The sequence below is a fragment of the Onychomys torridus genome, chromosome 11 (assembly GCF_903995425.1).
Source record: "Onychomys torridus chromosome 11, mOncTor1.1, whole genome shotgun sequence".
In the NCBI taxonomy this organism is placed as follows: Eukaryota; Metazoa; Chordata; class Mammalia; order Rodentia; family Cricetidae; genus Onychomys; species Onychomys torridus.
The window spans coordinates 59,996,681-60,011,003 of record NC_050453.1 but is presented as its reverse complement, the minus strand read 5'-3'; the positions used below and the strand labels follow the sequence as shown (position 1 = coordinate 60,011,003).

Below are 14,323 nucleotides of genomic sequence, written 5' to 3'. Positions count from 1 at the left end.
CGAGCCCCGCCTGCCTCACACGAAGGCCAGCCACACACAAACCCAGCCTCTCACAAGCAGCCACAGCTGCCTCTGGCCACCAGGGAAGGCCTGCTCACGGGATGGCGTAGTTCTGGCGAGCACCCTGGCGCCTCGTCCTCATCAGGGCCTTGTACTCGCCCACACGCAGCCGCCGTCCCTCCACCACGCAAGTGCGCTTAGGCCGTGGCTTGTACTTGTAGTCGGGGTATTTCTCCAGGTGCTGCCGGCTCAGGCGGGCCTGCTCCTCGTAGTACGGCTGCTTCTCCTGGTTTGACATGGACTTCCAGCGAGAGCCTGAGCCAACCCCAGGCAAGAACTCAGGGCCAGACTCTCTGAATGCCACAGGCCCTAGAAGCCCTGACTGGACGTTGGTCCCCAAGTGGGATCAACAGGTGATACAGGTGATAGGCACTCAGCAAGGGCCTGGCCCAGGGTGGACGCTGGGCAAAGGGAATGGAAGAGACTGGTAATGGCAGGTAGTTGGCACCACCCTCATGCTGAACAACTCCCATCCCTGAGAGGTGTCTTCCCAAGGGCATTCACAAGAGAGAAGCCACTCCAGGCCACCAAGTAGCCAGGGGCAGTGTGAGGTGCAGCTCCATGGTAGAGCAACTGCCTAGCATGTGCCAGGCCCGAGGCTGCACCCCCAGCAAGACAGAGCTAAAACAAAACTGTGGGAGCCCACAGAGGCTTCCTAGTGAGAACTAACTCAGGGTCAGAGATCTGGGCTTGTTTACCCAGCAGAGCTGCATAAGGAGATGATTTGGCCGAGGGCGTAGTTATCAGGTGTTTGGAAGGGGCTATACTTGGCTGTACTGTGTGCTCTGAACTTGCAAGGGGGAGGTCTTTTGCCCTGTTGCTTGGCACATTATAAAAAGCCTTTTTGAATAAACTTCAAGGCTGTTGGGTATTGATCCAGGCCCTCCCGAGGCTATCCTGTGTTTCTGTCTTTCTCTTCATTGGCCAGGTCTATCTTTCTGTCATTTCTTAATTCCTCTCTCCTCTACCTAAGAACGCTTCAAAAAGTGGGAGTAGGTCAGAGCTGGTCTCCTAGCATTCTCCCACAGAAAACCCTAGTGTTCCAGACAATAAACTTGTGCTATTACTGGAGGGCTCAGCCATGAAAACATCACCCTCAGCCTTGTCTGCTCCGCCCCCTCCTCAGTCTCAGACACAATGTGACATTTAAAGTCTTGGTACTGATGGTCCAGAATACCAATTTCCCATTTATTGCCACAGCACAGGCTAGGAGGCATTGGGGGCTATGTGGGTAGTATGGAACACACCAAGTCCCAAGGGAAGAAGCAATCCTAAGAGCCTGTGCTGGTACAAGGTCCTAGGATCCACCTGCCCATTATATCTCAACTCCTACACTCTCTAAGATTCTACCAGGGTTTAACAAGGCATGGAATATCACCAAGCAAGCCCTAAGTAGACCCAGCTGTCTCCTGGAATCCAGTTCTACTGAACTATGACCTGGGCTGAACCCCTTGAGCTGTAGAGGACCCATCCCCTGGCCCTTACCAAGAATCTTGCTGATGCTAGAGTTGTGCATGTCTGGGAAGGCCTGGAGAATTTTCCTCCGCTCATCCTTGGCCCACACCATGAAGGCATTCATGGGTCTCTTGATGTGGCTGCTGTTCCGGGACTCAGAGAAATGGCGGGCGCCTGGAGAGTGGGCAGACAGAGTCAGGCAGGCAGCTGCTCTGGGGCTGGCAGAGACATCCCTGGCATGACCACCAGGAGGCACTGAGGAGGCTCACACAGAGCTCAGCTCAGGCGGGAAGCAGAGGATAGGGAGGAAGGCAATGGCCAGCACCCACCACAGCCAGAGAACAGGCACAGCAGGGCCCCAAAGAGGAGCCACAAGATAGGGGAAGGCAGACCTAAAGACAGACCCCTGGGCACAGTGGGGATGCATGCCAGGACCCGAGGACTTTATCCCGGGAGGACCCAAGAAAGAAGGGAGAGAAGGGATCAGGGACAGGCACGGCCCCAGCGGAAGGAAGCGGCGCCCAGCACCAGAGGCCTTACTGTCCACGTCACAGTTCAGCATGGCCTCCTCCAGGGGGTGCACACAGCTCTCCTCCAGCCGGTCCTTGGCTGGGGAGGAGTCCAGGCTGATGAGGTCCTGCAGGGGACAACCTGTACATCAGTACCTCCCGTGTCACCCCGTCTACACCTTCTCTCACCTGCTCCCGCCCTCTGGGAAGAGGAAGTGTGGCCCATACCTTTCGGAATGGGGTATTAGGGGAGTTTTCCAAGGCCCCACTGTGGCTGTGCAACAGCTGGCGAGCATCCTGGATGGCTTTGGTGACAGCATCCCCTTCACCCAGGAAGCCTGTTGGAGAGGGAGGAAGGTGAAGGGCGGGGGACCTGAGGACCTTATCCCAGGAGCCGCCCACACTTCTTACACTTCCTGCCATGTCCCTCCTCGGAGCGCCTTGTGGTGGCACCTTCCTGCCCATTCCCACACACCCTTGCAGGATGGCCCGTGGCAGGGTGCTAAGGGGCTGGGATGAAGTAACACTCCCCAATCTGCAGCTCAGTGGCCAGACCCTGTGGTGTCTAACCTGATCCTGGGGGACAAATGGGACATGGAAGGAGGCCTCCTCTGAACAAGCCTAGACCCTGGCTTTAAGAGTGCAGAGGCTGAGGGGGCTGGAGAGATGGCTCAGCAGTTCAAGAGCACTGGCTGCTCTTTCAGAGGTCCTGAGTTCAAATCCCAGCACCACATGGTAGCTCACAACCACAGTGGGATCTGATGCCTTCTTCTGGGATAGAGTTGTACGTGCAGATAGAGCCCTCATATACCTTAAAAAATAAATCTTTTTTTTGGAAAAAAAGGAAGAAGTAGAACGCAGAGGCTGGAGTGGAGCTCAGTGACTGTAGAATTTTAAAAAACCCCAAACTGGAACTGAGAAAGGGAAGGCGCATGCCCCTGGCGGCATCTGACTCATCTGTCCTCCTGGGTGAGAGCGGACAGAAAAGCTTACCCAGAGGCAGGCTGGGGGGGCTGGACTGCAGGTCTCTTGTGGGAGCCCCGTGGCTGGAGGGGCGAGGCCCACAGCTGTTCATCTTCAGGCTGGGGGAGCTGGAGGCGTTGGGCAGCTCAGACGCCTTGGGCTTGGCTGTGAGGTTCAATGGCTGGGGGGGCTCCTGGGAACCCAGAAAGTCAGAAAGTGAGAGACACCAAAGGAAGATCCCCCCTGCCCCCCATCACGGGACAGACAGGACTCAGGGAGAAAGTGAGGCTAGAACCTTCCAGAGCAGAGGAGAGGTAGACAGTGAGAGCAAAAGACAGCAGGCAGAGGGCCCCCCAGGAGGCAGTGGGCAGGGCAGTACCTGCAGGGGGTGGTGGGTGGCCACCCCGGGCCTTTTCACCACAGGGGCAGGAGGGCTGTGAAGCAGCTGCAGGGGGTACTCCACTGTGGAAAGAGAAGCGGGGTCAGAGTCCCAGATGAGTCCAGAACAACCAGTCCCAGCACTACACATCACACTACATGTGACAGACCCTAGGCACGACATGTAGGTGGGCTGAACCTAGAGCAGGCCCCACTTGCTCTGTTCCCATCGGGCTCAAGCAGCACAGGGGCCCATCTACCCCCTCTTCCTACATGGCCCCCCCGCAGGCTCATGGCCATGCCCGCCCTTTCCAACCTAAAGAGTTTCCCATGGGACATGCAAGGGAGGGCATGTTCTGGTCTTGTGCCCGCTGAGTGCAGGAGGCACAGCAACTGTGTTGGGAGGAATATGATAAAGAGCATGTGGTATGTAAGGCGCTCAAAATATCTGTCTCATTTTACAGGTGTATTAGTCAGGGCTCTCTAGAGATCGCTGCAGATAAGCTAACAGGACTTAGAAGTTCAGTGGGTTGCCCATGAGGCCATTTAAAAGCAACACCAGGATTTCAAACCACAACCTACCCTTGGCCTATACAATGCTCTCTCCTACCTACCCTGTCTCACTAGGCTTTGAAGTGAGGGGGCGTGGCAATTCAGCAGAGATAAGCCTGTATACAAATCACTGGGTAGCGATCAGTGCCCACAGGAGGTGTGTCAAGGCACTCTGTTCCAGCCAGGGTGGGGATGGGGTTTTTAAAGATTTATTTATTTATTATGTCCACAGAAGAGGGCGCCAGATCTCATTACAGATGGTTGTGAGCCACCATGTGGGTGCTGGGAATTGAACTCAGGACCTTTGGAAGAGCAGTCAGCGCTCTTAACCTCTGAACCATCTCTCCAGCCCCAGGGATGGGGTTTTAAGGTATGAGGATACGATGAGGACCATGAACCCAGCTGGCAAGCGAGGTTGGCTTTGTGGCACAGAGCTTGTACTCTGTCGTGGGCTTATGGAACAGGGAGGGTAGGTAGACCAGGAGTACTTCATTGCTACCCACCCTGTTGGGACAGTTACAGGCAGCGTGTCTGCCCTGTCCCCAACTCTCTCTGTTGCCACTATCACCAGAAATCATTGGGATCATCCCATCAGTCACCTCCGTTCCCACTACCCACGACCAGAGACAGCGCACTCACTGCTCAGGGATTCCTACGCATCCACTGCCCAGAACCCACGCTCCAGTCCTCAATAGCGTCCCGTATCCCTATCGCTCACACGCCTCCGCAACCTCTTTTCCCTCAGCCTCCAACCCCAGTTCCAGCTTCTCCCTCCCTTTCTTACCCCCGCTTCCAGGACTCAATCGTCAAGTGCCCCCTCCTCAAGGAGCCTCCCCAGGCCTTTCTCTAGCCTTCTCTCTCTTGAGACTTTCTGTGCTTTGCATTACGCTCTTCTTTGGCCATCCTCCCAGCCAAGCTCAGAAAGGACTTATGCTTACACGGAGCAGACCCCAAACTGTGTCCTAGAAAGACCCCTGAGCAGACTCATGGATAAATAGTGGGTCTGGGCTCCTCTCTCATCTCAAGGCAGCAGCCTCTGTGGCGGCCCTTCCTTGGCCCACTCACCTGGTTTGCAGGGAATGGGCTGAATGGGCAGAGCCAGCTGGGAGTCAGGGGTGACAGACAGAGGCTGATGGCTTGGGGGGAAGGCTGGGATCATGACGTAAGGCATGTTAACCTGCTGAAGGCAAAGAAACCTACTCTAAGCCACTGGAGACCCAAAGAGCTGCCCAGCTGGGGTCCACCCAGGACCTGAGGTGTGGTGGGCACGCACAGGGCATAGAGTTGGGGGGGGGGCAATTTCCCAAAGGATCCATCTGACCCTATATCACACCTGTGAGCCCATCTCCTTGTCCTTGAGTCTTAATGGGGGGGGGCAGGGAGAGACATTCTGGGGTCACCCCCTAAAAACAGGACTCCAGAATCAGAGGGAACTGGAGACAAAGTATGGCCTCTTCATCAAGCCTGGGGGGGGGGGGAGCCTGTTCCGAGGCCCCCTTCCCCAGTGGCTCTGCCGGCTAGTACCACCCTCTGCCCATACCCGCCACCGTCACCTGGATCTGCTGCTGGAGGACGTTGATCTTGTGCTGCTGTTGAATCAGCTGCTGCTGCTGCTTGGCAATCTGGGAAGGCATGGAGTCGACAGGGGAATCACAGCAGGCCCTTGCCCTCCTCCAGGGCCTGCCCCTCCCCAGGAGGCCGAGTGACGAGCGCAGGGGGGCGGGGCGGGGGGGCAGGGGAGCGCCAGTTCTCAGAACCCCGGCTCCTCTTGTGGACAGTCACCTGCTCCTGCTGCTGCCGTGCCAGCTCCACCTGTTGCTGCTGTCTCTCGAACAGCATGGCGGCCATGTTCTTCTGCTCCGAGTGGGCCGTGAGGAGCTGGTCCCGAAGGGCGGACAGCTGGTGGATCATGACTAGAAGCTGAAGCTCCTTCTCAGCCAGGCTCTCTTGGGTCCCTGCTCGCAGGGAAATGCCGCCACGGAGAGTGTTTGTTAGTTCTCACCTGTCTATCCGCCCACCCACCCATCTGACAGCCTCTCTGTCCCAGGCTCCCGCCAGCCCGGTGCCCAACTTCTCTGTACTTTAAGAGATTTTTTAAAAAAATCTATTGTTTGGCACAGTGGCAGTTACTTCAAAGGGTCAGTCTGAGGGTGAACGAGCTAATGTGTGGGAAGTTGTTTGTCTAGGATCTGACAGTGTCTGCTCACGTCCCTGCCTTCCATTCCAACCTGGCGGTCTGATGTGGCGGCAGTTTATTCCTAAGAGCTTAACTGGGGACCATTTATAGTCAGGATGCCTCTGGAAAATGCCAAAGCTCAGGCCTCCACCTCGGGGGCTCCCAGTCAGGAAATGGGAGAGCAAAAGCATGGATTTAAAGCTCCCACTGTGGGTGTACTCAACAACACTGAGAAAAATGATCACTCTGAGGAGGTACGCAGCAGCCCTCAGGACGGTCCTGGAAGCCTAGCCTCCAGCGCCAACAGTGAGTGGCAACTCTCAGCTCACTTCAGACTGCGAAGGTTAAATGACAAGCCTCAGTCCCAAGGGTCCCTAATGAGAGCCTAGATCCATCCCATGGGACCTGCTTCCAGCCTGGGGATGGGCCAGACGACTGCTTAGAGATTCCCAGGTGAGGCATGGCGATAAACTTCACAGTCAGGTGGGAGTCAAGACACAGGGCAGGTGTATGAGGCACCGCCCTGTCTCCCCAGAGTGCGCGGCTAAACAGAAGGAAAAAGGCTCTGGGTGGTGTGCCCTCCCCTGCTCTCGACACACAGACCCCGTACCTTTGACATCCTTGGTTTCCACAGAGCTTCTTCCCAGAAACCGTTCCTTCCAGTCACTGGATAGCAGCTTCTCAATGGCCGGCACAACTGGAAGAAAGCAGGGTAAGGGCTGGGTGAGGGCCCACCAGAGGCCAGGCCGGACCTCACCTCTGACTGGACGAGCACTCTACCTTCTTGTAGGTTACGGTTGAAGTCCAGCCTCTCCTGGCTTCCCGAAGCGGCCTCAGAAGCTGCTGGTTTCTTGGGGTCTGGGGACCCACTGCTCTCTGGTGAGGCACAGTCCTACAAGAGACACTGAATTATCACTGCCACTCCCGAGAAAGTCCCAGGCCTGGCGCACACTATCTGATAAATGACACAGTGAATGAAATAAACAGAGACTCAGGGACAAGAGACCAGGGTATCAGTCCAGGCTTGGCGTCTCACAAGGGGCTGGTCTCACACAAGCCCCTGACAACTCTCTGGAAGTCAGGACTGTCTTTGGGATCCATATAGTAAAGCATCTGAGTGAGGGGCCGATACATCGCATGGGAAGGAGCTGATGATGATTTTGGAATCACCATGGAAACACATCTGTAGGTTTGTCTGTGAGGATGCTTCCAGAAAGGGTTAACTGAGAAGGAAAACCCACCCTGAACGTAGGGTCCTGGACAGTTTCATCTCCCCACTTTCAGACTATAGGTGCAACAAGGCCAGCCGCCTCAACTTCCTGGCCACCATGCCTCCTCCACCATGTGTACCCTTAAACTGTCAGCCAAAATAAACCCTTCCTTAGGTTGCCTCCATAGACATTTTGTCCCGGCACTAGAAAAGTAACTAATAGAGAGCTCACCCTCAGCTAGCCATCACTTCGAACCCATGTGCTGCTCCAGCCAGGCTACTTGATTACAGGCACTCACTGTGGCTTCCCTAGATGATCCCTGGGGCTGAAACACTGCCCCAGCAGTTGAGAGCTCATACAGAGGACCAGAGTTCAGTTCCCAGCACCCAATATCCAGCTCCAGAGGATCCAACTGTTGTGGAATAGCTGTTTAACTATGCAAAGATGTGTTGCATTTGTTCATGTTGTGGAATATTTGTTTATGTAAAATGTGTTGCATTTGTCTATGTAAAGAAGTATGGCTGTTTCATCTTGCCTGCCTAAGGCACCTGATTGGTCTAATAAAAAGCTGAGCAGCCAATAGCGAGGGAGGAGGTATAGGCAGGGAGAATAAGTAGGAGGAGGAATTTAGGCTTGAGAGGAGAGAAAGAAAAGAAAGAAAAGAGATGCCAGGGAGATGCCAAGGGCCAGCCTGCCAGATATAGAGGAAAGTAAAACATATAGAATGAAAGAAAGGTAAAAAGCCCTGAGGCAAAACATAGATGAAGAGAAATAGGTTAAATAAGTTAAAAGAGCTAGTGGGACAAGCCTAAGCTAAGGCTGAGCATTTGTAACTAATAATAAGTCTCCATGTCTTTATTTGGGAACTGGTTGGTGGCCCAAAGAAACTTCCAATTACATCCAACATCCTCTTCTGGCCTCTGAGGGCAACTGAACTCACATGCACAGACTCCTGAACAGACAGACAGAGAGGCAGGCAGGCAGGCAGACAGACAGACACAGACACACACACAGACACACATTTTTAAACAAAAATAGGGTCTGAAGAGACAGCTCAACAATGAAGAGCATTTGTTGCTCTTGCAGAGAACCCAGGTTCAGTTCCCAGTACCCACATGGTGGCCCACAACCACTCTGGTTCCAGGGGATCTAACACCCTCCTCCTCCTCTGACCTCTGCGGCACCAGGCACTCATGTGACACACTTACACAAGTTTAGGCAAAAACAAAACCAAAAAACCAACCAACCAACCACCAAACAAACGAAAAAACCCCTCATACACATAAAATAAATAAATCTGAAAAATATAAATAAGTAAATGAATGGATGAAAACAAAGCTTTAAAAAAGAAGTATTCAACCAGGCATGGTGGTACATGCCTTTAATCTCAGGACTCAAGAGGTAGAGGCAGGTGGATTTCTGTGAGTTCCTAGCCAGCCTGATCATAATGGAGACCCTGTCTAAAAAAACAAGAGAAGACGGAGGAGAAGGGGGAGCTAAGAGGCAGTGGCAGCGGCGGCGGCAGCAGATTCCATGTCTCATCTAACCCAAGCCCCTGGTGTCTTAGGCCCACTATTCCAAGATGTATTCCCTGATCACCTCCACTCTTCCAAACTGAGTTTCTCCTTTAGAGTCATCAAATTCAATTTCCTGTATAGAAACAGAAGTTTAAACCTGAAGAATCCCTACAACGTATTTCAGCTCTCTCTTCTCTGTGTACGTGCATTCCACATGTGAGTGTGGGCAGGTGTGTGTGTGTGTGTGTGTGTGTGTGTGTGTGTGTGAGAGAGAGAGAGAGAGAGAGAGAGAGAGAGAGAGAGAGAGAGATGGAGAGAGAGAGAGAGATGGAGAGAGAGAGACAGAGACAGAGACAGAGAGAGACACAGAGAGAGAGAGAGAGAGAGAGAGAGATGGAGGCCCAGCTTTGACAAGCACCTGTCATTTTATTTTCTGAGGCCGATCTCTCCCTAAACTCAGTGCCCCTGTTCCAGGGACTCCCAGTCTCTGCCTCCAGGCAGCTGCCACACTTTCTTGGCTTTTACAAGCATTCTGGGAATCCAAACTTCCATCCTCACGCTTGTGTGCCAGGCACTTTGCAGATCTTTCTCAAACCCCAGTTCCCTTGTCTTCAGGAAATCATAGTCTGAAACAGCCACTCAGGTAGGGATGGAAGGAGACAGCCCTGTCCTGCTCTGACAAGTGACCCAGCTTCTAGCCCTGACCGTGATGGCTCCACCCCTCTGCTCACCTGGGCCCCCTTTTGCCCTTGCAGAGACCATTTCTGCACCCAAGCTAGACACAAGCATGTAGACCTGGTGGAAAGGGTGGGTCACACCAGGTGAAGCCACAAAGGCAGAGTGGGGACAGTGACTGAGGGGGTCCCTAGAAAGTGCTAGATACCTGAGCTGGAGCTTGTGAGTTGGCAGCATCCTTTGGAGCCAGGGCTGGGTCTCCAGGCTGGGGCTCCTCTGCAGTGGCTGTGCCTTGGGGGGCCTCGTGATGAGGCTCCTTCTTCTCCTCAGACTTGATGGTGCAGTTCACCATGGTGCTTGCACTGTCTGGGGCCAGCTGCACAGAGACGGGGCTCTGCATGGACATCCTGCAGGAGGAAGGACAGAGGACACGGAGTGAATGAGGTCCATGGCCCAGTTAGAAACCCACTCTGCCCCCCCAGCAGGTGCCTCCATCCTTTGTCTCCCCAACCCAAGCAACTCCTGGCACCCCTCAAAGATGCATAAAAATATGAGCCTACTTTGGAACCTGCTTTCTTATTTTTTTTTTTAGTTTTTAAAATCTATCTAGGGATCCCACCTCTGATATTCACTCTCTCTTTTTCTTTTGCGGCGCCACGGCCTTGCACATGCTAAGTGAACGCTCCCTGTTTCTTGCCATGCTGGGTCTAGTGAGCTGATGGGGTCAACCGAAGAAGCCAGAAAGGGTTAACTGGCTGCTTCTGAACCCAAGATAACCAAACACTGTATGTGTGTAAACATATGTACTGGAACTAGTTATTAAGACTTAAAAGCAAGTGTCAGCATTATAAGAGACTGAATCTGAAGACTGGGCATAGTGGGTTTACACCTGTTATCCCAGCACTCAGGAGGCAGAGGCAGGCAGATCTCTGTGAGTTCAAGGCCAGCCTGGTCTACAGAGCAAGTTCCAGGACAGCCAGAGCTACACAGTGAGACCCTGTTCTCCCCTAGCTTCCCCCCACCACCCAAAAAAAAAGAGTCCAGATTTGAATTTCCAGCCCAGTGATCAACTTGGCTAGAATTGGCAGGGACCTTCACACACAGGCAAGTTTACCTTAGTTCCCAACTTGACCAAAAGGAAGCAGGAACCAACTCCCCAGTACAAGACAGTTACTCTTTATAGTGAATCTGAGGATCAAACCCAGGACCCCACCCAAGCTAAGCTCCTGCTCCACCACCGAGCTACAGCCAACTCTTCTTCTCACCGTAGGAGCAAGTCAAAGCAAAATGTTTCTTATATTTTGCACATACCCGTATAGCACATATCTAATGCAGGTTGTAAAATATAGATGGACGACATTCAGGAAATACGTTCTGCTCTCTAGCTAGAGTCCCTGGTGGAGTCTGCCCCTGATGGCATAGATATTTGTAGTGCTAGGTTTGAGGATTTGGAGAGGATTTTTTTTTTTTTTTTAAGATTTATTCTTCATTTTTAATTACGTGAATGTGTGTAGATATGTGCATGTGTGGGTGCCAAGAGAGGCCACAGGAGGGTGTCCGATCTCCTGAAGCTGGAGGGGTTACTGGAAACTCAGGTCTGGTTCTCTGCAGAGCAGCAAATACTCTTACTGCTAAGCCATATCTCCAGCCCCTTGGTTGTTATTTTTCTCCCAAAATAATTTTTTAATATTTATTTACTTTATGTATATGGGTGTTTTGCCTGTATGTATATATGTGTACCACATTTACGCCTGGATTCCCTCAGAGCCCAGAAGAGGGCATTAGACACCCTGGAACTGGAGTTACATACAGATGGTTGTGAGCCACCATGTGGGTGCTGGGAACTGAATCCAGATCCTCTGCAAGAACAGCAAGCGCTCTTAGTTAGAGGCTAACTAAGCCATCCATCTTGCCAGTCCCCAACCCCTAGGGCTTTTATGGTTTTGTTTTTCAAGACAGTGTCTCAGATAGCCCAGGCTAGTATTTAAACTCACTATGTAGCTAAGGATAGCCTTGAACTCAAGTGCCTGTGCCACCATGCCCAACTTGCAATATGCTTGGGAGACTCTTGGGAAGCTGCCTTCTCTCCTACCACACTGCCCAGTGCCACCAGAGGGTGAGCATCTGCAAGATCCTGGAGAGCTGTCTCCAGGTTACTTCAGGCTCCAGGCCAGAGCATCAGCTGCCGCCCTCTCTGGTCCCCAGGCAAGCACTCAGAGATGTACACTGGGCTCCAGTAGCACACAAGGGTCTGGTATTGTTGAGGGTCTTTTGGCTCTCCTTTGGGGGGCCACCATCCAGCTCCCAAATAAACCATACAGAGGCTTATTCTTAATTATGAATGCCCGGCCTTAGTTTGGCTTAGTTTCTAGCCAGCTTTCCTTATCTTAAATTATCCCAATTATCTTTTACCTCTGGGCTTTTCCTATTCTCTAACTTCTGTAAATCTTACTTTTATTCTGTGGCTTGCTGTGTAGCTGGGTGGCCGGGCCCTGGAGTCCTTCTCTTCCTCTGGCTACTAGATCTTAGATTTCTCCTCCCAGATTTCTCCCTCCATCTATTCTCTCTGCCTGCCAACCCCGCCTATCCTTTCTCCTGCCTTGCTATTGGCCCTTCAGTTCTAGACCATCAAGTATTTTAGACAGGCACAGCAACACAGCTTCAGAGAGTTCAACAAATGCAACAGAAACAAAAGTAACACCCCTTAAAATATTCTACTACAGTCTGGCCTCCTTCAAAAGTGTTGGGAGGTGAGGCCTCACTAGAGGTGACTAGGTCAGAGCCGGGGGAGTACATAGTGGTATTGGAAAAGCGAGTTTACTAGAGTTGACTGGTAGCCCTGTGCCCTCCTGCCATGGAGTGGCACTCGCCTTCCCAACCTCTGCAACAGTAAAAAATACATGGACTTAGACGTAGAGGGATTAAAGAGCAACCATCAGATCAGTAGCAGACCCCTAAACAACAGAGGCAGTGTGACACCCCACTCCCCAGCACAACCAAGCCAGGGCCCCACAGTTTGCAGTTTGAGTTGCAGCAAAAATGACATAAAATCCTTTTCCTTTCTTCACGATTCCACAGTCGACGTCTTACTAGGTTTTATCAACTTTAGCAAATCATTGTCCCCCTCTGTTGAGAACTTTCACCTTTTATATGCATGTGTGTGTATGTGCGCGTGCCTGATGAATATGCACGTGTGTGTGCTGGTGCCCACGGAGGCCAGAGAAGGCATCAGATGAACTGAAGTGGAGTTACAGGTTGTTGTGAGCAACCCAGTGGGAGCTGGGAACCAAACCCTGGTCCTCTGCACCAAGTGCTCTGAATCGATGAGCTACCTCCTTTCACCTTTCCAATCAAGCACTTGGATTCCAGCGTCACTAAGCTTGCAGGTTAGTGCCACCGTCAGTAAAGTAGGAGAGGCCTGAATATAAATACTGCCCAAGCACCAGTCCCAACAGCTGATGGAAGGAGATGCCACCCAACTGACCCACATATTGTGTGGATACATTGGACAAAGGATGGTCCACAACCCAGAGAATTTAAGATTCCATCATGCTACAGAGAATAATATGCTATTTTAAAAACGCACAGGGATAGAGATGTAACTCAGTGGTAGAGTGCTTGCCTAGCATGCATCAAGCTTTGGACTCCATCCCCAGCACCATATTTAAAAAAACAAAAAACAAACAACAACAAAAAAACTAGGTATGGTAGCACACACCTGCGATTCCAGAACTCTGGAGGTGGAAGCAGGAAGGTCACAAGTTCAAGGTCATCCTCACCTACATAGGAAGTTAAGAGATGGCCCGGGGCCCAATAGACCCTGTTTCTAAAACCCAAAACAAGGCCAGCAAGATGCCTCAGCAGATAAAGGTGCTTGCTGTCCAATAACGCAAGCCTGGATATCTGAGTTCTACCCCTGGAACCCACATAAATGTAGAAGGGAAGAACCACTCCAGAAATGTCATCTGACTTCCATTCACTCCCAGACACAATAAATAAATTTAAAGCAAAACAAAAACCGTTATGAATTATTTACTTCTAAGGTTTTCCATCTAATACTTTCAGATCACGGTGGACACCTGAAACCCTGTTAAGTGAGGTTGAAAATAGAGACTAGTGCATGTGTATATCATATCAATTCTGCACAGGGCACACTATAATCTATAGATTACACCAACTATTCTGGTACTGTGTACTGAATCATACAATATCACAGCTTTATAGTATACAACAGAATACATAAGGTGTTTTATGAAGAGCTACAGGAATATTATAGTCGACTGAGATGTATACATATTTATTTGATTTGATTGTACCCTACAGATCAGAGGACAGCAGACTCCCCCACCCGCTTTCTGAGTACAAGGTGCCTCAGGAACCCAGGATAGCACAGGGCAAGAGAAGGCTAGCCCACCCTGGTTGGGCCCCATCTCACCTGGATGAAGAGAAAACAGACCTCAGGCCAGCTTGGCCCAGGGGTGTGTGTGTTGGGGGGGTGGGTGCTGCCTAGAGAACCTGCAGAAAGCAGGCAGCTCCGCCTATCCGGCTGGGGAGGGGCCAGGAGGCAGGCCCCGCAGGGGGGCAGGAGTGGGGGCGGGGGCATTATCCTGGAGCTGAGGGCAGCAATTACATAACAAACAAACCCGGGCTCAAGCTGTGAATTAATCAAACCGCTGAAAATAAAACCTTCCTCTCAGGAACTTCAGACAAAAGAAATGAAAACAACCAGGCTGGCTGGAAAATAAAAGGCAGCGGTGCTGAAAGCCGGGACAAAAGGAAACCAGACAATAGGGTGCTGGACAAAAGCAATGAAGCCAGAGGAAGTGT

At 51.9% G+C, this 14,323-nt stretch overlaps 1 protein-coding gene across 2 annotated transcripts in view; it reads right to left on the bottom strand.

Moving 5' to 3' along the window:
- The window catches only part of Sox13 (SRY-box transcription factor 13), a 48,454-nt gene that overhangs the window by 2,175 nt on the left and 31,956 nt on the right, over positions 1-14,323 (bottom strand). Inside the window, exons 2-13 of one of the 2 annotated variants that reach the window (XM_036201915.1) lie at positions 9,705-9,903; positions 6,874-6,985; positions 6,704-6,790; positions 5,700-5,872; positions 5,471-5,539; positions 4,983-5,097; positions 3,367-3,449; positions 3,018-3,180; positions 2,253-2,362; positions 2,056-2,152; positions 1,546-1,689; positions 99-315 (exon numbers count right to left, since the gene is read on the bottom strand). In XM_036201915.1, the coding sequence (XP_036057808.1) occupies positions 99-315; positions 1,546-1,689; positions 2,056-2,152; positions 2,253-2,362; positions 3,018-3,180; positions 3,367-3,449; positions 4,983-5,097; positions 5,471-5,539; positions 5,700-5,872; positions 6,704-6,790; positions 6,874-6,985; positions 9,705-9,902 (1,568 nt within the window). In that variant the 5' untranslated portion in view covers position 9,903. Of the gene's footprint in view, positions 1-98; positions 316-1,545; positions 1,690-2,055; positions 2,153-2,252; positions 2,363-3,017; positions 3,181-3,366; positions 3,450-4,982; positions 5,098-5,470; positions 5,540-5,699; positions 5,873-6,703; positions 6,791-6,873; positions 6,986-9,704; positions 9,904-14,323 lie in introns of those variants that run through there. The other variant, XM_036201914.1, reaches the window with a different exon arrangement.